The 22468-nt window shown below is 40.6% G+C and overlaps 1 protein-coding gene across 1 annotated transcript in view; it reads left to right on the top strand.

The window, feature by feature from the left end:
• The window catches only part of LOC136404362 (phospholipid-transporting ATPase ABCA3-like), a 113917-nt gene that overhangs the window by 29150 nt on the left and 62299 nt on the right, over window positions 1-22468 (top strand). The window contains 2 exon segments of the mRNA XM_066383679.1: window positions 17249-17404; window positions 17775-17985. Of these exon segments, the coding sequence (XP_066239776.1) occupies window positions 17249-17404; window positions 17775-17985 (367 nt within the window).

Here is a 22468-nt window from a genome sequence, read left to right as displayed (position 1 = left end):
TGGTCTAAACACTTCCTCCCTCAGTCTCCTTCTCTGTGTTCCATCTCTTCCGCCTGCTAACCTCTGGTCTCTTTCATCACTACTTTTGTGTCTGTTAAGAAATTATATAAATGGAACCATGTACTATGTAACCTTTAGAGATTAGCTGCTTACATTGAGCATAATGCCTTTCAGTTCCATTTCTGCTGAATAGTAGTAGTTCATGTTTGGATGTATCAGCACACCTGCTGAGTAGCAGTTCATGTTTGGATAGAACACAGCACACCCGCTGAGTAGCAGTTCATGTTTGGATAGAACACAGCACACCCGCTGAGTAGCAGTTCATGTTTGGATGTAACACAGCACACCTGCTGAGTAGCAGTTCATGTTTGGATGTAACACAGCACACCCGCTGAGTAGCAGTTCATGTTTGGATAGAACACAGCACACCCGCTGAGTAGCAGTTCACGTTTGGATAGAACACAGCACACCTGCTGAGTAGCAGTTCATGTTTGGATGTAACACAGCACACCCGCTGAGTAGCAGTTCATGTTTGGATAGAACACAGCACACCCGCTGAGTAGCAGGTCATGTTTGGATAGAACACAGCACACCCGCTGAGTAGCAGTTCATGTTTGGATAGAACACAGCACACCCGCTGAGTAGCAGTTCATGTTTGGATAGAACACAGCACCCGCTGAGTAGCAGTTCATGTTTGGATAGAACACACACACCCGCTGAGTAGCAGTTCACGTTTGGATAGAAACACAGCACACCCGCTGAGTAGCAGGTCATGTTTGGATAGAACACAGCACACCCGCTGAGTAGCAGTTCATGTTTGGATAGAACACAGCACACCCGCTGAGTAGCAGTTCATGTTTGGATAGAACACAGCACACCCGCTGAGTAGCAGTTCATGTTTGGATAGAACACAGCACACCCGCTGAGTAGCAGTTCATGTTTGGATAGAACACAGCACACCCGCTGAGTAGCAGTTCATGTTTGGATAGAACACAGCACACCTGCTGAGTAGCAGTTCATGTTTGGATAGAACACAGCACACCCGCTGAGTAGCAGTTCATGTTTGGATAGAACACAGCACACCTGCTGAGTAGCAGTTCATGTTTGGATAGAACACAGCACACCTGCTGAGGAATATTGGTTTGTTTGTTTCCAGGCTTTGGTGAGTATGAGTGAAACTGAATTTTATGTACAGCTTTTTGCTGTGTGAACATAAGTTTTGTGTCTCTCAGAGTAGAATTGCTCCCTCACAAGTATTTGTTTAACTTCGTCAGACACTGCCACACAGCCCTCCAGAGTGGCAGTGGTGTCTCACGCTCCCACCAGCAATGTATGAGAATGACATCGCCCATGTCATCGCCAAAACATGGAATTGTCAACACTTTTTTAAAATGTTAACCATTCTAATCAGTGTGTACTTGTGTCTAGCCATTGTTTTAAATTGCACTTTGTGAATAGAGAACAGTATACATCATCTTTCATGTGCTTATCTGCCATTTTTATACTCCCTGATAAAATATTTGTTGAGGCCTGTGTCTATTTTTAGTTTGGATTATTCATTTCTTATTAAATTTTTGAGAGTTCTTTATATAGTCCAGATACATGTCGTTTGTTTGACATGTACATTAGAAACATTTTTCCCAAACTGTATCTTGTTTTTATATTTTTATTCAATTTATCACATGTTCTTAATGGATCCTGCTTTTGCCGTCTTTTCTAGACTCTGTGCCCAACACCAGGACATGACGATTTTATTCTGCATTTTCTCACACATTTAAAGTTTTACGTGCTGGCACTCACAACTGTGACCCGTTGTGAGCTAACACATCTATTAAAGGAGCGGAGTTGCTCTTTGCTTTGTCTGGGCTTGGCTCTGGTTGAGAGCCCCTGTTGGGCCTCACTGCAATCAGATCACCTTCTTCCAAGGCGACTCTCAAAAAAACAAGACATGATTGTGTCAGAGTAATGGCAGTGTGAGATACTTTGATCTCGCCCCTTGAAATTTCAACAAGTTGAGCAGCTGTAACTCAGTGAAGGAAACCCAGCTGGGGTCACAGGTTTGCCTGAAAGATCTGCTCATTGGATTGATGGACGGTGGGAAGGATAGAGACGGGTGCAGAAGACAAGAAGCACTCACAGTGGGGTTCCGCAGAGGGGACACACCTGGTCTGTCTGGGGTTTGTCTGCAGGGGCTCTGGAGAAGGGTGAAACCCAGTCTCTGGGTCTTCCTCTGCTGGGAGGACTGGAGAGGTTGGGAGCACACTCACAACACTGCTGAACAAAAGCAGCAGCCGCTGCAGGGACAGGGCAGAGACAGAGCTCGAGAACCCTGTGGGCATCCCCACGGTCTGCCAGCTGCCTGCGCTGGGGACAGAGACAGAGCAACACAGAGTGCAGCCCCAGCCTCCCGATCTCACCCCCCCTCGTGCAGCCCCCAGCCTCCTGATCTCAACCCCTCCCCTCGTGTGCCAAGAGTAACAGCGACGTACCCAAGAAATAACTGCAGATCAACTATTTCCCCTGAAAAACGGGTACTCTCTATCTGTTTCTTGTTCTTTTGGGACACCGGGAGAACTATGGGGAGGCCCGGGATTGCCGTTCCAGGAGAAAAGCGGAAAAAGCCATAAAGCCCTTGCACGTGCCCACACCGTCATGGTGGCTGCATCACGGTGGACCCCAGCAGAGGTCAGCCGGGGGTTTCACAGAGCTAAAGCTTGTAATCCAGCACCCCTACCGGAAAATCATAGGAAAGCCTCTTGCAAGTGCAATACACTCTCAAACACAATCTAGAGCAGCGGTTCTCAACCTGTGGGTCGCGACCCTTGCAGGGTCGCCTGAAGCCATCGGAAAATACATAATGATCAGGTATTTACATTCCGAATCATAACTGTAGCAAAATTACAGTTATGAAGTAGCCACCAAAATTATTTTTTGGTTTGGGGTCACCGCAACATGAGGAACTGTATTGCGGGGTCACGGCATTAGAAAGGTTGAGAACCACTGATCTAGAGTCTAGACAAAGAAAAAGTAATACCAAAAATAACCAAAAAAGAGACACAGTTCAAAAAGAAAATGAAAACTCTCCAGAAAACAGTATCAGTCACAAGGACACTTTGGAGTTAAATGACAATAAGAGTATTCAAACTTGAAGTTCTGAAAACACTCAACAAGAGTTGAGGAAATACTGATAAGCAATATAATGAACTGAGAAAAAATGATGAACAAAACAAGTATCAATACTTGATGCCTGACCTGTGATGGTGCAGAGGATATAGCGTCACCGGTTCAATACCCTGGGCTCGCCCGGTCAAGGCGCACATGAGAGGCAACCACTGAACAGCTAACATGAAGCAGCTGAGAGTTTGATACTTCTCGCTCCCCCTGCCTCTTATCGCTCTAATATCAACAAAATAAAATCTATAAAAAAATAAAATAAAAACAAGTACTTTGTCAAAAGAGACCGAAACTTTAAAAAAGAAATCCGAACAGAAGGGCGTGGACGGCATGACTGCTCGGTGGTGGCTCTGGCTTCTGCCAACAGTCCGGGCACTCTCACATCTACTGAGGCCTCTGGTGGCTGCAACATTGCCTCTGTGGTGTGGCCTGCACTGCCAGGGGGGAGGGAGTCGGAAACTGAGGCATGGACTCGGCAACCTTTGAGGGTGTGGCTGTGGAACATTACCCTGGAGGAGTGGGCTTTACTGGACCCTCCACAGAAGAAACTCTATCGAAATGTTGTTCAGTTTGTTGAAATTTCAAAGAAGAGAGATGGGGAGTATCTTCTCACTCCACCATTTATATTTAAATTGAATGTGTCACTTTTATTATGTCTTTTCTGTTTTCTTACTGCTTTTCCCTCTGTTTTCTCTTTGCTGTCCTATTTTCGGTTAATTGAACATTTTTTAATATTTCATTTCATTTATTTATTGTAATTTTTATTAGCTCTTTAGTATATTTATATTTGTAATCTAAGGATTACAAATTACAGACATAGCTTTTCAGTTATTTAGAATCAACAGTTTTTAATTTTGTTTTGAGCACAGAAACCTGACCGACCACACTATAGGTTCTGTCCTTTAGGCTACAGTTGTCACAAATGTACACCTCCATATACTGAAAATGCTTAAAATCAACCTAACATTTTTAAAAACCCTAAGAAAGTAATTGTTAGCCTGAGCAGAGGCAGTGGCGCAGTGGACAGAGCGTCAACCTGGGATGCTGAGCACCCAGGTTTGAAACCCCAAGGTCGACAGCTTGAGCGCGGGCTAACCAGCTTGAGCACGGGGTTGCCAGCTTAAGCATGGGATCATGGACATGACCCAGTGGTCACTGGCTTGAAGCCCAAGGTCTCAGGCTTGAGCCCAAGGTCACTGGCTTCAGCGTCATTGACACGGCTGGAGTCCCCAGGTCAAGGCACATATGAGAAGCAATCACTGAACAACTAAGGTGCCACAACTATGAATTGATGCTTCTCATTTCTCTCTACCTTCCTGTCTGTCTGTTCCTCCTTCCCTCTCTCTCTCTCTCACTAAAAATAAAAGTAAGTTAAAAAATTAAAAGAAAGCAATAGTGATTATAACTTTTTTTTTTTGAAAATTCAATTTAACCGGGTTACATTGATCAATAAGAAGAGTGCATAGATTTTGGATAAACATTTCTATAGCACTTGAACTGTTGATTATGTTGTATACCCATCACCCAAAGTCAAATCATTTTTCATCACCTTATATTTGTCCCTCTTTACAACCTTCCCCTCCCCCAAATCCCCCTCCCCTTGGTAACCACTTCACTTTGATCTATGTCCCTGAGTCTCCATTTCTGTTGTACTGTCATTATTCACTGTTTCAAATTATCCTGTATCATTTCTGTTTGAGAAACATTTTATATCAGTCTATTTACATCAATACTCATGGCTACAAAGTCTCTTAGTTTTCCTTCACTTGAGAGTGTCTAATTCACCATATTTCCTCAAGAATATTTTTACTTGACATAGACACCTTCAGCACTTAAGAATGTTGTTCTCCTGCTTTCTGGACACCTTTAATAGAAATTCAAAGTCATCTGAATTGTTCCCCTAAAGAAAATTACCAGAGAAAAAAACAGGGGCATTACATGTTGATAAGAGAACCATTTCATAAAGAAAAAACAATCCTAAATGTGCATACATCTAGTAAATATTCATCATTTTTTCTCTGAATGCTGCCAAGAGTTTGTCTTTACATTTCAGCAGTTTGCTTATGATTTGTCTGGTGTGAATTTCTTAGAGTTTATCTGGATCAAATTCAATCAACTTTTTCAATCTGTAGATTTGTATCTTTTTGCCAAACCTGAGAAGTTTTCTGTCATTATTTCTTTAAATATTATTTAAGCCACATACTCTTCTCTCTTTCTGAAACTACAGTGACATGAATGTTAGATATTTGGTTGTTGTCCCAAAAGTCCTTGGGTTTTATTCATTTTTCTTCATCATTTTTCTGTCTGTTGTTCCGATTGTATAATTTCTATTTATCTGTCTTCAAATTCACTGACCTTTTTCTCTGTCATTTCTATTTTACTATTAAGTAAGTCAAATGAGCTGCTTATTTTGCTTATAGATTTTTTTAGTTGTAAGTTTTCAGATAGTTTCTTTTTCTATATTTTGATACTTTCTGTGTTTATTCCAGCACCTGTGCCATCCTCTTAGAGATACCTGTTGATTGTCTCTTCTATATAGGATAAGATTTTTGTCACTCTTTGTGTAGCAATTGATTTTTCTATTTTATCCTGGATGTTTCAACAATACCTTCTGACACCCTAAGTCTTATTTATATCTTATCTGTGGGCTATGGTTCCCGGGTCTGTTTCCAAGTCTTTGCTGTGCTTTTCAGTTTCTCCCCTGCCCGTGTTACCCGCTGGTCAGTTCACACTTGGGTAGAGGTATACTCATTGGTATCATTTTTGAAGTTTGGTATTCTAATAAGGATCCTATCCAGGTATGCAAATGATGGGGTAAATACATGAGCTGAAAAATAACTTGGTCACTTTCCTGTTCCTCTCTCCTGTTACCTTCTCAGTGTATTCCATTTCCCCAGGATTCTTGTATCAGTCCCCACGCCAGAAACAACCCCCTTCCATGACTGTGACATGCCAGTGGCAGAGGACAGAGAGGATGTGAAAAGCAGTTGGCCCCGTCTTCTTGGAAGCACGGTTGCTCTGACCTCAGCAAGTTCATCTCCCTCCGCACTTTGGGTCCCAATCTGGCCGGTCCCTCCCCTGGGACGTGTCTCCCCCGGGACCACCCACAGTCTGGGCCACATAAGATCAGGGAAGGAAGTGGGGTTGGCCTTCCCCCACTTTTTCAGAACTTTAGAAGTTTTCCCATTTCCACTCCTCAAAACAAAACCAGTGGGTTTCTCCTTCGTCTCAGTCAAATGTACAGTTGGCAGCACTGTACGTTTCCCCGTTTGGGATTGCTCGAGTTCAGGCGAGGGGATGCACACGAGGGAAAAGCAGCCACCTCAACAGCCCTTCTGGTTCCTGTGCACTTTTTTTTTAATTATAATGGGGTGACATTGATAAATCAGGGTACATATGTTCAGAGAAAACATCTTTAGGTTATTTTGACATTTGATTATGCTGCATTCCCATCACCCAAAGTCCCATTGTCTTCCATCACCTTCTATCTGGTTTTCTTTGTGACCCTCCCCTCTCCCAACCCCCTCCCTCTCCTTCCCCCCACTTGTCCATGTCTCTGAGTCTCATTTTTATGTCCCATCTATGTAGAGAATCATATAGTTCTTAGTTTTTTCTGATTTACTTATTTCGCTCCGTATGATGTTATCAAGGTCCATCCATGTTGTTATAAATGATCTGATGTCATCATTTCTTATGGCTGAGTAGTATTCCATAGTATATATGTACCAAAGCTTTTTAATCCACTCATCCACTGACGGACACTTGGGCCATTTCCAGATCTTCGCTATTGTGAACAATGCTGCCATAAACATGGGGTGCATTTCTTCTTTTCAAACAGTGCTATGGTGTTCTTGGGGTATATTCCTAACAGTGGTATAGCTGGGTCAAAAGGCAGTTGATTTTTAATTTCTTGAGGAATCTCCATACTGTTTTCCACAGAGGCTGCACCAGTCTGCATTCCCACCAGCAGTGCAGGAGGGTTCCCTTTTCTCCACATCCTCACCAGCAATTATTCTGTGTTGTTTTGTTGATGAGTGCCATTCTGACCAGTGTGAGATGATATCTCATTGTGGTTTTAATTTGCATTTCTCTAATGATTAGTGATGTTGAGCATTTTTTTCATATGCCTATTGGCCATCTGTATATCCTCTTTGGAGAAGTGTCTATTCATTTCTTTTGCCCATTTTTGGATTGGATTGTTTGTCTTTCTGGCATTGAGTTTTTACAAGTTCTTTATAAATTTTGGTTATTAACCCTTTATCAGACGCATTGTAAAATGTATTCTCCCATTGTGTAGCTTGTCTTTTTATTCTGTTCTTATTGTCTTTAGCTGTGCAGAAGCTTTTTAGTTTGATAGAGTCCCATTCGTTTATCCTGTCTTTTATTTCACTTGCCCGTGGAGATAAATCAGCAAATATATTGCTTCAAGAGATGTCAGAGAGCTTAGTACCTATGTTTTCTTCTAAGATGCTTATGGTTTTACGGCTTACATTTAAGTCTTTTATCCATTTTGAGTTTATTTTTGTGAATGGGGTAAGTTGGTGGTTTAGTTTCATTTTTTTGCAGGTAGCTGTCCAATTTTCCCAACACCATTTGTTGAAGAGGCTGTCTTTACTCCATTGTATGCTCTTACCTCCTTTGTCAAATATCAATTGTCCATAAAAGTGTGGGTTTATTTCTGGGTTCTCTATTCTGTTCCATTGATCTATATGCCTGTTCTTATGCCAGTACCAGGCTGTTTTGCGTACAATGGCCTTGTAGTATAACTTGATATCCGGAAGTATGATACCACCCACTTTATTCTTCCTTTTCAAGATTGCTGAGGCTATTCATGTCCTCTTTTGGTTCCATATAAATTTTTGGAATATGTGTTCTATATCTTTGAAGTAAGTCATTGATATTTTAATCGGTATTGCATTGAATTTATAAATTGCTTTGGGTAATATAGACATTTTAAGGATGTTTATTCTTCCTAACCGTGAGCACAGTCTATGCTTCCACTTGTTTGTATCTTCCCTGATAGTCTTTAATCTCCCTGGTTAAATTTATTCCTAGGTCTCTATTTTTTTGGTTGCAGTGGTAAAAGGGGATTGCTTCCTATATTTCTCTTTCTGACCATTCATTGTTAGTGGTATAAAAAAGCCTCTGACTTCTGAGTATTAATTTTATATCCTGCCATCTTGATGAATTCATTTATCAGGTCTAGTAGTTTTTTGACTGAGACTTTAGGGTTTTCTATATACAATATCATATCATCTGCAAATAATGATAGTTTTACTTCTTCTTTTCCAATTTGGATGCCTTTTATTTCTTTTTCTTGTCTGATTGCTGTAGCTAGGACTTCCAGAACTATGTTGAATAAGAGTGGTGAAAGGGGGCACCCCTGCCTTGTTCCTGATCTTAAGGGGATAGCTTTTTAATTTTTGCCCATTGAGTATGATGGGGTTTGTCATAGATGGCCTTTATCATGTTGAGGTATTTCCCTGTATTCCCACTTTGCTGAGAGTTTTGATCATGAATGAGTGCTGGATTTTATCAAATGCTTTTTCTGCATCTATTGAAATTATTGTGTGGTTTTTCTCCTTCCTTTTGTTTAGTGTGTGAATCACATTGATTGATTTGTGAATATTGTACCAGCCTTGCCTCCCAAGAATAAATCCCACTTGATCATGGTGTATGATTTTTTTTAATATATTTCTGGATCCAGTTTTGCTAATATTTTGTTGAGATTTTAGCATCTAAATCCATCAGGGATATTGGCCTATAGTTTTCTTTCTTTGTGCTGTCTTTGCCTGGTTTTGGAATCAGAATTATACTCGCCTCATAAAAGGAGCTTGGAAGTCTTCCTTCCTCTTGAATTTTTTGAAATAGCTTGAGAAGGATAGGAGTTAGTTGTTCTTTGAATATTTGGTAGAATTCACTTGTGAAGCCATCAGGCCCAGGACTTTTCTTTTTTGGGAGCTTTTTGATAACTGTTTCAATCTCATTTGTTGTAATTGGTGTGTTTAGGTTTTCTGATTCTTCCAGATTAATTTTTGGAAGATTATATGTTTCAAGGAATTTTTCCATTTCATCTAGGTTGTCTAGTTTTTTGGTGTACAGTTCTTCGTAGTATTTTCTTACAATATTTTGTATTTCTCTTCTGTCAGTTATTTCTCCACTCTCATTTCTAATTTTATTTATTTGAGTCCTCTCTCTTTTTTTCTTGGTGAGTCTGGTTAAAGGTTCATCAATCTTGTTTACCTTTTCAAAGAACCAACTCCTGGTTTCATTGATCCTCTGTATTGTTTCTTTAGCCTCTATGTCATTTATTTCTGCTCAGATCTTTATTATTTCCTTCCTTTTACTAGCTCTGGGCTTTACTTGCTGTTCTTTTTCTAGTTCTTTTAGATACAGGGTCAAGTTGTTTATTTGAGCTTTTTCTAGCTTCTTAAGGTATGTCTATAATGCTATGAACTTCCCTCTCAGGACTGCTTCTGCTGTGTCTCATATATTTTGAGTTGATGTATGCTTGTTATCATTCGTTTCTATAAATTTTTTAATTTCTTCTTTGATTCTCATTGTTAACCCAATCATTATTAATAACATGCTATTTAGTTTCCAAGTGTTTTGAGTATTTTTCAGTTTTTCTGTTGTGGCTGATTTCTAGTTTCATGCCATTGTGATCAGAGAAAGTGCTTGATATGATTTCAATCTTCTTAAATTTGTTAAGACCGTTTTTGTGCCCTAACATGTGGTCTATCCTAGAAAATGTACCATGAGCACTTGAAAAGAATGTATATTCTGCTGCTTTAAAGTGAAAGGTTTTGGCCCTGGCTGGTTGGCTCAGTGGTAGAGCATCAGCCTGGCATGCAGAAGTCCCGGGTTCAATTCCCAGCCAGGGCACACAGGAGAGGCGCCCATCTGCTTCTCCACCCCTCCCCCTCTCCTTCCTCTCTGTCTCTCTCTTCCCCTCCCGCAGCGAGGCTCCATTGGAGCAAGGATGGCCCGAGCGCTGGGGATGGTTCCTTGGCCTCTGCCCCAGGCGCTAGAATGGCTCTGGTCACGGCAGAGCGATGCCCTGGAGGGGCAGAGCATTGCCCCCTGGTGGGCAGAGCATCGCCACCTGATGGGCATGCCGGGTGGATCCCGGTCGGGCGCATGCGGAAGTCTGTCTATCCCCGTTTCCAGCTTCAGAAAAATACAAAAATAAATAAATAATAAAAAAAATAAAGTGAAAGGTTCTGAAAATATCTATTAAATCGAGTTGCTCTAGTATGTCCTTTAAGTCAGCTGTTTCTTTGTTAATTTTCTTTCTTGAGGATCTATCTAGTGATGTTAGTGGGGTATTGAAATCCCTACTATTATAGTATTGCTATTGATCTTGACTTTTAAATCCATCAAAGTCTGCTTTATATATTTAGGTGCTCCTATATTAGGTGCATAGATATTTATAATGGTTATATCTTCCTGTTGGATTGCTCCCTTTATCATTATGTAGTGACCTTCTTTATCTCTTACTATAGTCTTTGTTTTAAAGTCCATTTTGTCTGATATAAGTATTGCTACCCCAGTTTTTTTTTTCATTTCCATTTGTGTGAAATATTTTTTTTTTCTATTCTTTTATCTTCAGTCTATGTGCATCTTTTGTTTTAAGGTGTGTCTCTTGTAGACAGCATATGTAAAGGTCCTGTTTTCTTTTTTTTTAATTTAATTTTATTTATTCATTTTTAGAGAGGAGAGAGAGAGGGAGAGAGAGAAACAGAGAGAGAGAAGGGTGGAGGATCTGGAAGCATCAACTCCCATATGTGCCTTGACCAGGCAAGCCCAGGGTTTCGAACCAGCGACCTCAGCATTTCCAGGTCGATGCGCCACCACAGGTCAGGCCCCTGTTTTCTTATCCACGCAGTTACCCTATGTCTTTTGATCGAATCATTTAATCCATTTACATTTAAGGTTATTATTGATATGTAATTGTTTATTGCCATTTTATTCTGTATTCCTATTTTGCTATATTCTTTTTCTCCTTTGATCTGTTTACAACAGGCCCCTTAGCATTTCTTGCAGCCTTGGTTTGGTTGTAGTGAATTTCTTGAGGTTTTTGTTTTTTTTGTGTCTGGAAAGTTTTTTATTTCTCCTTCCATTTTAAACAATAGCCTTGCTGGATAAAGTAGTCTTGGTTGTAGGCTCTTGTTCTGCATTACTTTGAATATTTCTTACCATTCTCTTCCGGCCTCAAGTGTTTCTTTTGAGAAGTTAGAATTCATCCTTATGGGGGCTTCTTTGTAGGTGATAGTCTTTTTTTGTCTAGCAGCTTTTAATATTTTCTCTTTATCACTTAGCTTTGGTATTTTAATTATGATATGTCTTGGTATAGATTTCTTTGGGTTTCTCTTTAATGGAGTTCTCTGTGCTTCTTGAACTTGTGAGATGTTTTCCTGCCTTAATTGAAGGAAGTTTTCAGCTATGTTTGAACAAAGTCTCTATCCCTTGTACTTTCTCCTCTTCTTCAGGAACCCCTATGATGCGGATGTTATTTCTCTTCATGTTGTCACAGAGCTCTCTTAGAGTTTCCTCAGACTTTTTGAGTCTCTTTTCTTTTTTCTGCTCTGCTTCCATGCCTTTATTTATCTTGTCCTCTAACTCACTGATTCGATTCTCAGTTCATCCATCCTGCTGTTAATTCCTTCCATTGTGTTCTTCATTTCTGATATTGTATTTGTCATTTCTGACTGATTCTTTTTTATTATTTCAATGTCCTTTTTTATATTTGCTATCTCTTTATTTAGGTGTTCGTAATGACCGGTTCGAAACCCTGGGCTTGCCTGGTCAAAGCACATATGGGAGTTGATGCTTCCAGCTCCTCCCCCCTTCTCTCTCTCTGTCTCTCTCTCCCCCTCTCTCTCCTCTCTAAAAATGAATAAAGAAAAAAAGGAAAAAAAAGATAGGTATTCGTAATGACCATCTATTTTTCTAATATCTTTGAGCATCCTAACAATCATTATTTTAAACTCTGCATCTGGTAATTTGGTTATATCTGACTCATTCAGGTCCTTTTCTGGGGATTTCTCTTGGTTCATTTGTGTTGCATTTCTCTGCCTTCTCATTTTCTGTGTAAAAGAAGATTTTGGCCACTGGAGTCCACTGGGTGTAGCCTCTGTGTTCCCTAGGTGTAGTCTGTCTGCAGGCCCTCCACCCCCTCTGCTGTTGCTGCCTAGGGCATTTGGGTATGGGTGTTGCCGGTGCCTGCCCACTGGGGCTGTTGCTGTGGTTTCCGCCTCTCCTTCACAGGAGTGGCTGTGATCACGTGCTCGGGTGTACAAGCTTCGGTGGCGTTGGCCTTCGCCCGCCCCCGCAGGTGGCATTATGCTCGGTCCTGAGGGCAGGGGTGAACACCTTTGCTCAGCTGTGGGTCTCTGCCTGATTTTGAGCTTTCGCCCCACCTTGCAGGAGGAGCGCACTCGTGGGACGGCTGCAAGCCTTGGCTCCACAGGCCGGGCGGGACTGCATGTCCACACTCAGTAGTGGGACTCTGCCTGTTCTGGGCTTTTGGCTCCACTCCCACGGGAGGAGCCGGCTCCCACGTCAGGCCACAAGCTTCAGTTCCGCAGGTGGGGAAAGGCTGCGCTCCAGCACCTTTGCTCAAGGGAAGGTCTTCACCCCTTCCGGGGTTTCCACCCTTCTTCCACAGGCTGGATTGCAGGCAGGCTGTAACTGGGCTTGACCATTTTTTCACGTCTCCTCCTCCCCAGCCAAGCAAGTCTGAGCTCACACCTGAGCCTCAGTGGTGGCCAGCCAGCTTCTGCCCTTGCTGACAGAACTGCACTTCTGCATCCCGCATCCCGCCGCCACCCACCCTCCAGCGAGCCCTCAGCCGTGTGGGGTGTGGGCACTGCAGCTCAGACCCTAACACTCACTACTGTAGTCCCGAAAGCTCCCTCCTTCTAAGCAGCTCTGCTCCAAGTGCCATAGAGAACTTGTTTGGCTGGTGTCCTGCTTCCCTTTGCTGGTATTGCTGTTCCCAGGGGAAATATTCACTTCAGATTTGTGGAGTGACTCGTCCCAGAGGTTAGGGTGGCTGTCTCTCAAAATGTTTCTCTCTGTGCCTCCTACATTACACTTTCTTCCTGCTAGTCTGGACCTCTCCTTCTCCTCGTCCCCTGGAGCCCTAGGTGAGTGGTTGTGATAGAGGTTTTCTGCGCAGTCCCTTTAAGAAGAATCCTGGGTCTAAGAAATCAGTCTCTTTCTCACAAACAGTATCCTGTCTTGTTTCCAGCTAAATACTGTCCATACGCCTCTTCTAGGCTCTGGGGCTGCAGGCTGGGGCTTTGTACCTGGGACTCAGGACTTTGCTCTCTCTGCTAAACTCACTTCCCGCCACACGAGCCTCTCCCGGCTGCTGTTCGCTCCGGGGAGCTGGGCAGCCCTCTCCACGTTTCTGCTTTTCCTACCAGTCTCAGTGTGGCTTCTTCAGTGTTCTTGGTTGAAGAGTCCTCTTAGTTTAGTCTAAAGTTGGTTTTTCCAGATCATGGTTCTTAAAATTAGTTTGTAATCCACTTTGGTTCTGGGAGGTGGAAGTTGGTACGTCCGCCTACTCCAGCGCCATCTTGTCTTCTTGCACATTCCGTGTGCTCACTTCTGGGGGAGTTCCATTACCTCTCCACTTTCCCTTTTTTGATAGCCACACGTATGGGCACCAGTTGTCGCAGTCCAGCCACGACAAGTCTATTACAGGGTCCTCAAACGGAAAAAGGTATGGAATTAAATAAATGATAGAGAATTAAAATATATACATAAAGATGGGTTCAGGATGACAGCACGGCAAACAGTCTCTACTGTTCCTAAGTCAATGCCATCAGTTCCTATGTTCTTGATACACCTGCTGTGGTTTATTTGTTCTAGTTCTTTAGGTTTTAATGGAGTTCAGTGGGGAGGAAAAGGTGTATGTTGACTCTGTCATACCTGGAAGCTAGAGATATGTTTTCTCCTTTTATTCCTGAGTTCAAGTATCTTTATCAATTCTGAATATTAATTTTTTAGAAACTCCTTTAGACATAGAGGAAGACAAAGGGGAAAAGACATTAGGTAGCTGATACAAGAATAGAACTGGCGTGAAATGTTCTAAGGACATAGTTGCAAAAGACTTCATTTCTAAATGGAGAAAAATATGGTTACAGTTGTAATTAAATAAATACACGTACTACAATAACACTGAGGAACAAATTTTTTTCATTTTCTGTTGCATGAGGTTTTAGAACTGTTTCTATATATTTCTGCATTGCTGATTCCAAATCTGAAATCCGTTTATTGGTGCATGCTATATAGTTTTTATGCCATTTTAATTTCTTTTCATTACAATTAATAATAGCATGCATTGGTTTTTAAATTGGAGTTAAAGGGCAACGACTCTTGGATTGAACATGACCACAAGGCAATTAATGTTTTACAAACATCACTTTTACATAATTGTAGTTGTTTTTAAATGTAAAAAATTATTATGTGATAAAAACACCCTCTTATTTTGTTTTAAGATTGAATCATGGCTTCTTCAAGTAGGCGTAAATGTAAGAATAGCCCTGACACCTTCTGTTATATATGTGGCTGTTACACACTTCAACGTCAAAGGCACAATATTTCATCATTTGTGACACGTGCATATATTGCCTATTTTCAAGTTCCCCTTGGCGATCAAGACAAGAATTGGGCTCCTCATATTGTGTGTCATAATTGTGAGGAAATGCTTCATGACTGGACAAAAGGAAAGCGCAAAGGAATGCCTTTTGGTATTCCCATGGTTTGGCGTGAACCTAAGGACCACAGCAGTGACTGTTATTTCTGTCTGATCCATACAAAGGGCATCGGCAAGAAAAAACAGCATATGATCGCATATCCTAATATTCCTTCAGCAATATGACCTATCCCACACTCAGAGACACTCCCGGTTCCAATTTTCAATGGTTTTATTTCTTCTAAGGATGAAGAAAGTGAACATGATGATCAAGTGTATTTTGATAAGACGCATGAGGAAATGGTTGTAGAATCTGAAGGGTCTTCTTCTGATGCCAAGCAATCATTAACCCCTCAGCAGTTTAGCCAACCTGAATTGAATGACTTAGTAAGAGATTTGGGCCTATCAAAGAAAGCAGCTAATTAGTCTAAAGGCTTCAAGAAAAGAATGTACTTCACAGGTCAGCTAAAGTATCCCATTTCAGGAAGCGTGAACAAATTTTTGTGGACTTTTTTTCCGAAGACAAACACTTTGTTTACTGTCATGATATCAGTAGTCTTCTCAGCCAGCTAGGTGTTACCACTTACAGTCCAACAGAATGGCGGCTATTTCTTGACAGCTCTAAACAGAGTCTGAAATGTGTTCTCCTACACAACAGTAATGTTTATGCAGTGGTTCCAAATGGTTATTCAACTCATCTGCGAGAAGATTATAATGACATAAAAATTGTCCTCGACTTTCTGAAGTATGAGAAACATAAATTGATCATTTGTATGGATCTTAAAATGGTAAATTTTCTGCTAGGACAACGAGAGGTTTCACGAAGTATCCTTGCTTTCTGTGTTTGTGAGACAGCCAAGCTCAGGAGAAACACTGGACACAGGAGGAGTGGCTGAAACATGAAGCTCTGGAAGTAGGGATGCAAAATATTGTGAATGAACCTGTAGTTAATACAGACAGGATCATTTTCCCCCACTTCACATCCAACTTGGCTTAATGAAGCAGTTTGTTTAGGCTTTGAATAGAGAAAGTGGATGCTTTCAACATTATTTCTGCTTTTCCTGCCTTGTCTTTTGAGAAGATAAAAGCAGGTGTATTCAATGGACCTCAAATATGAACCCTCATACATGATGAAGAATTTGCCAGGAAGACGAGTAAGGAGGAGAAAGCAGCATGGCAGCCTTTTGTGGCAGTCACAGAGAACTTCCTTGGCAACAAAAAAGCAGAAAACTATGAACTTCTGGTTCAAAGGATGCTGTTGGCTTTCTGAGACATTGGATGTAACATGAGCATTAAGATTCACTTCCTGTGGTACATATATACTATGGAATACTACTCAGCCATAAGAAATGATGACATCGGATCATTTACAATAACACAGATGGACCTTGATAACATTATACGGAGTGAAATAAGTAAATTAGAAAAAAAACTAAGAACTATATGAACCAATGCATAGATGGGACATAAAAATGAGACTTAGAGACATGGACAAGAATGTGATGGTAACAGGGCGTGGGGTGGAGGGGTGGGGAAGGGCGAGGAAGGAGAGGGAGGGAGTGGGGGGAGGGTAGGGGCACAAAGAAAACCAGATAGAAGGTGACAGAGGACGATTTGACTTTGAGTGAGGGGTATGCAGCATAATCAAAGGTCAAAATAATCTGGAGATGTTTTCTCGGAACATATGTACCCTGATTTATCAATGTCACTGCATTAAAATTAATAAAAATAAGATAAAAAGAAAAAGAGATTCACTTCCTAAACAGTCACCTTGATAAGTTTCCCAAAAATCTTGGAGCTGTTAGTGATGAGCAGACTACTGCTGCAGCATCAAACGAGATTGTCCTGAACAAGTACATAAACGTGAGAGCTACAAACACAAATTTTTGCCTGAATAGAATTTAAATAAGTTTTGCGCAAATTTTATTATTAAAATAAGTGTTTTAATATGTTCCATTTCAAAAATGTAAACAAATTCTGATGCTTTATGTAAATTATTATATTTTCACAAAGATGATGCCCAAGAAGACATTCCACTTCATTATGTTAAACTAAATGTTGAAAATTTTACAATAAGATGAAAACCTAAAATCTTGAATTGCAAAAAAACTGTAGCTTAAAGAGAAAAACTAATGTCAGATTTGAGATCAGTACACTCGAATTAGGTAAGAACAAGTGTTTTTGTGGATGCAACAAAAATGTTGCTCCCCAGTGTAATGAATAGGTAACACTGAAGGAATAAACTGTTTCACATACTCGTGACTGTGAGCCTGGCTTTGCCCACCCCTGTAGATAGATGTTATGATCTAGAAATTTCCTGAGGGTACAGTTGGGATGCATTATGTAAAGTATGGCTTCTCTGTCTAGGTAAAAAGAAAATGTCCAAAGATGTTGCCTGTGGAAATTGACCATATGCTTTCTACTTTTAACCTGCAAGAGGACCGCGACACACTGTCAAAGTTGCTGAGTGAAGGGACGAAGCGCAAACTCTCCCTCCTGATAGCGCTGATAGGGGACTCCGAGGTATTACAGAGAGAACGGGGAGGGGCGGGGCGGGGCGTGCGCCTGCGCATGCGCAACACAAACAGTCCCCGCCAGCTGGTCCAGAAAGCTCAGATGACAAGGACCTGAGAGCTGAGAAGAATCTTAAGGGAATGCTGCCCATGGTAATCAGAGGGGTTATCAGTGTACTGTTGGGGCCAATGTTAAATGCAGAATTTTTAAAATAGTTTCTTAAATATTTTCAAATATTCGTTTTTAAATATTTTAAAATAGTTTTTACCGCTAGGCTTTGTCTCTTAGTTTCAGTGTGTTCCCCTCAAATAGTGAATCATCCTCCAAGTAGTTGGGCTTCAAGTATTGGTGGTCATGGGACTGTTCTTCCGGTCTGCAGGTGGTGATACTCGAAGAACCATCAGCTGGCATGGACCCCCTCTCAAAAAGAATCGCCTGGGACCTCCTTCAACAGTACAAACACAATCGCACCATCCTAGTGACCACCCACCACATGGACGAAGCGGACATCCTGGGTGACCGCATAGCCATCATGGTCAATGGGACCCTGAAGTGCTGTGGCTCTTCAGTCTTCCTGAAAGAGATATACGGTCTGTCTTGCTTTGATCGTTCTCAGGATATCAGTGCCTTAATAATACTCTTCTAACACAATTTTAATCATATTTTGTCTATTACCCAAAACTTTAGTTATAGGTACCTATAAATAGGATGACTTCTTCATCCTATTAACTAGGTCTCAACTATTCCAATAGGTTTTTTTAGGCCCTGCAATCTGGATGGTCTGCATGCAGGAAGGGGCAGAGGTGGGTCTAACGGTGGGCACACCAGGCGCACACCCTAGGCCCCAACTTCTAAAGGGCCCCGCAAAACCCCAACTGAACACTTTTTTCTAATGGCACCAAGTTTGGTTTCATAAGTGCAATTTTAACATTAATAGTACATGATATTTTTTATTTAAAAATATGGTTAACATGTATTTTCATTTTTCCTGCCTCTCTCTTTTTTATAAGAGGCCCAGTATTTTCTTCTGCACTCCGGGCCTCCACCCACCTTAGTCCACCTCTGGAAAGGGGCAGAGGTGGGCATACAACTGTGAGTATGTGCAACACTGACTCAGTTCTTGCCTTGTTATTTATTCATTACTGTATTAGTCTTCATACAAACAACTTTTGCCCCACCCCATCTATACTTAACAATTGTTCTCTACCACATACCTTCAGACGCAAAAACTGCTGTTAACAGCCTAAAAGGACCATGCTTACATCTCCCATGGAAACTCCTGTCAGTTTTCTTTGTTCCTAGAACGCAGTTGTGCCTTCAAAGAGATTTATTTTATTGATTAATTGATTGGTTGATGAGGAAAGGAAGTAAAGAAATCAATGACCTCTGATCTTTCTTTGTTTGCATAATTAGTCTCAAATCTGCAAATATAGCAATTGGCATGGCAAATGTAGTGCAGAATGAAAAACATATCAGTGAAATAAAGCAGCCCTTGTCTATGATGAGTATTTGACTTTTGTAGGAGATAAAATACAGTGAATTATTGTACATCATGCAGTGAATTATTGAGTGCTAAAATTAATAGTAATTAGAATATGAAATTGGAGGGTATAAATGTAAATGAAGATGATTGAGACTGAATTACTTCATCATTCATTAACTCAGTATTTGAGTTTATTCAACATGCATTATTTTCTCTTTATTAGATACTGAGATAGTCACTTATACATCATATTTAATACTCAAATAAGAGTTCCATTTTATAGACTACAAACCTGGAGCCCAGATATATCAAAAATGTACTTTTGTCATATGTATATACTCATTTAGTTCTTCAAAGTTTATGATCACCTTTTGGGTTTGAGTTTTTACAACTGAGGCATCAGGAATTTTACATCCAAAATTAAATGTATTCCATCTGAATTGGATGTGTTATGAGCCACATGAATGAAGCATCTAACTTTTTAAATTAAATTTATTGAGTTGACATTGGTTAATAAAATTATATGGGTATCACATATACAATTCTATGATACACCATTGGCACATGGAATGGTGTGTTCAGCACCCAAACTAAAATCTCTTTTTACCACCATGTATTTGATACCTCAGATCCTTTATTCCTTCCCACCCCTTTCCTTTGGTCACCAACATGCTGTTGTCTCTGTCTATGAGGTTTTGTTTGTTTGTTTGTTTATCTTGTTTGTACATTTGTTGCTTCAGTTTTATGTTCCACATATGAGGGAAATCTATCAGTTCTTGACTTTTTCTTTCTGTCTTATTTTGCTTAGCATGACATTCTCAAGATTCGCTCGTCTATGTTGTTGAAACATCAGTATTTATTCCTTTCTCATGACTGAGTGGTGCTCCCCGGTAGCTATGCACCACCTCTTCTCTATCCAGTCCTCTGTCAAGGGGCACTTTGATTGTTTCCATGTCTTGGCCACTGTGAACAGTGCTGCGATGAACATGGGGGTGCACGTGTTTTTGCATACCAATGTTTTCAAGTTTTTTGGGTAGATGTCCAGTAGAAGTATTGCTGGGTCATTTGGTAATTTTGTTTTGTTTTGTTTTATTCAGAAACTTTACTGGGTGACATTGATCAATAAGAGTACATAGGTTTTAGGTAAACACTCATAGTATTTGAACTGTTGATTGTGTTGTGTACCATCATCCAGAGTCAAATCATATTCCTTCATCATATATTTGTCACTCTTACTTCCCTCCCTCCAACCTTGGCCCTAAAAACCCCTCCCGTTGCTAACTACTTCACTTCTGTCTATATCCATGAGTCTCAGTTTTATATCTCACCTATCTGAAATCATACGGTTCTTAGCTTTTCCTGATTTACTAATTTCACTTGTATAATGTTCTAAGGTCCATCCATGTTGTCGTAAATGTCACTATGTCATCATTTCTTATGGCTGAGTGGTACTCCCTTGTATATATGTACCACCTCTTCTTTATCCAGTCTCTATGGAAGGACACTTGGATTGTTTTCATGTCTTGGCCACTGTGAACAATGCTGCAAAGAACACAGAGTGCATAAATCTTTGCGAATAAATGTTTTCAAATTTGGGGGTAGATATCCAGAAGAGAGATTGCTGGGTTATATGGTAACTCTATTCTTAATTGTTTGAAAAACCTGCATTCTGTTTTCTATAGTGGCTGTACCAGTTTACATTCCCACCCACAGTGAATGAGGGTTCCTTTTTCTTCACAGCCTCTCCAACACTTGTTTTTACCTGTCTTGTTGATAACAGCCATTCATTCTATCAGATGTGAGGTGGTATCTCATTGTAGTTTTGATTTGCATTTCTTTAGTAGCCAGTGAAGTTGAACATCTTTTTATATCTCTGTTGGCCATTTGTATGTCTTCTCAGGAGAAGTGTCTGTTCAGGTCTTCACCTATTTTTTAATTGGATTATTTGATTCTTTTAGTGTTGAGTTGTATGAGTTCTTTATATATTCTGGTTATTAACACATTGTCAGACTTGTTGTTTGCAAATGTCTTCTTGTATTTGGTTGGGTACCTTTTGTTTTGTTGACATATTTATTGTGTGCAGAAGCTTTTTAGTTTGATACAGTCCCATTCATTTATTTTTGCCTTTACTTTCCTTGCCTTTGGGGTCAAATTCTATAATCCCCTCTAAGACCAAGATCCATAAGTTTAGTACTTATTTTTCTTCTGTGTAATTTCTTGTTTCAGATCTTATATTTAGGTCTTTTAATACATTTTGAGTTGATTTTTGTATATGGAGATAAACAGAAGTCTAGTTTTATTCTTTTCATGGGGCTTTCCTAGCACCATGTACTTTTTTACTGAATTTATTGGGATGACATTTACTCACAAAACAATACAGGTTTCAAGTGCGAAACTCAACAGACCACCATCAGTTCACTGCAGCGTGCGCCCGCTGCCCAGCACCGTCCCTCTCCGTCCCCACGACCCCCTCTGCCCACCGCCATCCGGCCTGCCCTCTCTCCAGACATCACCGCACTTTTGTGCGTCTGTGTGTTATGTGTGTGGTTTTTTGGCTGATTCCTTCACCTTCTTTTATCCAGTTCACTCTTTCCTCCTCTCGGACAGCTGTCAGTCTGTTCCCTGTGTCCATTCCTCTGTTTCTATTTCATTCATCAGTTTGTATTTTCATTAGATGTCACATGTACGTGAGATCATATGATGCTTGTCTTTGACTGGCTTATTTCACGTCGTGTGATACTCTTCAGTTCCATCCACGCTGTTGCAAAAGGTAAGATTCTTTTTCTCTTTCATGGATGAATAGTGTTCCATTGTGTAAATGTCCTAGAGCTTGTTTAACCCACTTACTACAGGTGAGCACTTGGATGATTCTAGGTCTTGGTACTGGAAATAATGCTGCAATGAACATAGGGATGCAGTGAACATAGGGATGCAGTGAACATAGGGATGCAGTGAACATAGGGATGCAATGAACATAGGGATGCACATACGCTTTGGAATCCGTGCTTTTGAGATTCTTAGGATATATTCTCAGGAATGAGATCACTGGATCAAAAGGAAGCTCCATTTCTTATTTTTTTGTGGTAACTCCATACTGCTTTCCACAGTGGCTGCTTCATTCTGCATTCCCACCAACAGCGTGCAAAATTTCCCTTTTCTCCACATCCTCGCCAACACTTCTTGTCTGTTCATTTAATGATGATAACCATTCTGCTGTATGGTAGGTGATACTACATTGTGTGTTCTTCTTTTTCAGGAAGACTCATCATTTTTTGTTTAACTTATTGGATGATACATTGTGCTTTCAATGTGCATCTCCTTGATAATTAGTGACGCTGAAAATATTTCATATGTCTGTTGGCCATCTATATGTGCTTTTGCATTTTTTTATTTAGAAATTAAATTTAATGGGGTGACTTTGGTCCACAAGAACACATAGGTTTCGGGTAAACATCTCTGTAGTATTTGACTTTTCATTGGGTTATGTGCCCATCACCCAAAGTCAAATCATTTTCCTCACTGTTATTTGACCCCTGTAATCCCTTCTGCCCACCCACCTCCTTCACTTTTGTCTATGGGTCTCAGTTTTA

This window comes from Saccopteryx leptura, chromosome 4 (assembly GCF_036850995.1).
Source record: "Saccopteryx leptura isolate mSacLep1 chromosome 4, mSacLep1_pri_phased_curated, whole genome shotgun sequence".
Lineage (NCBI taxonomy): Eukaryota > Metazoa > Chordata > Mammalia > Chiroptera > Emballonuridae > Saccopteryx > Saccopteryx leptura.
This window is presented reverse-complemented; position numbering and strand designations above follow the sequence as displayed.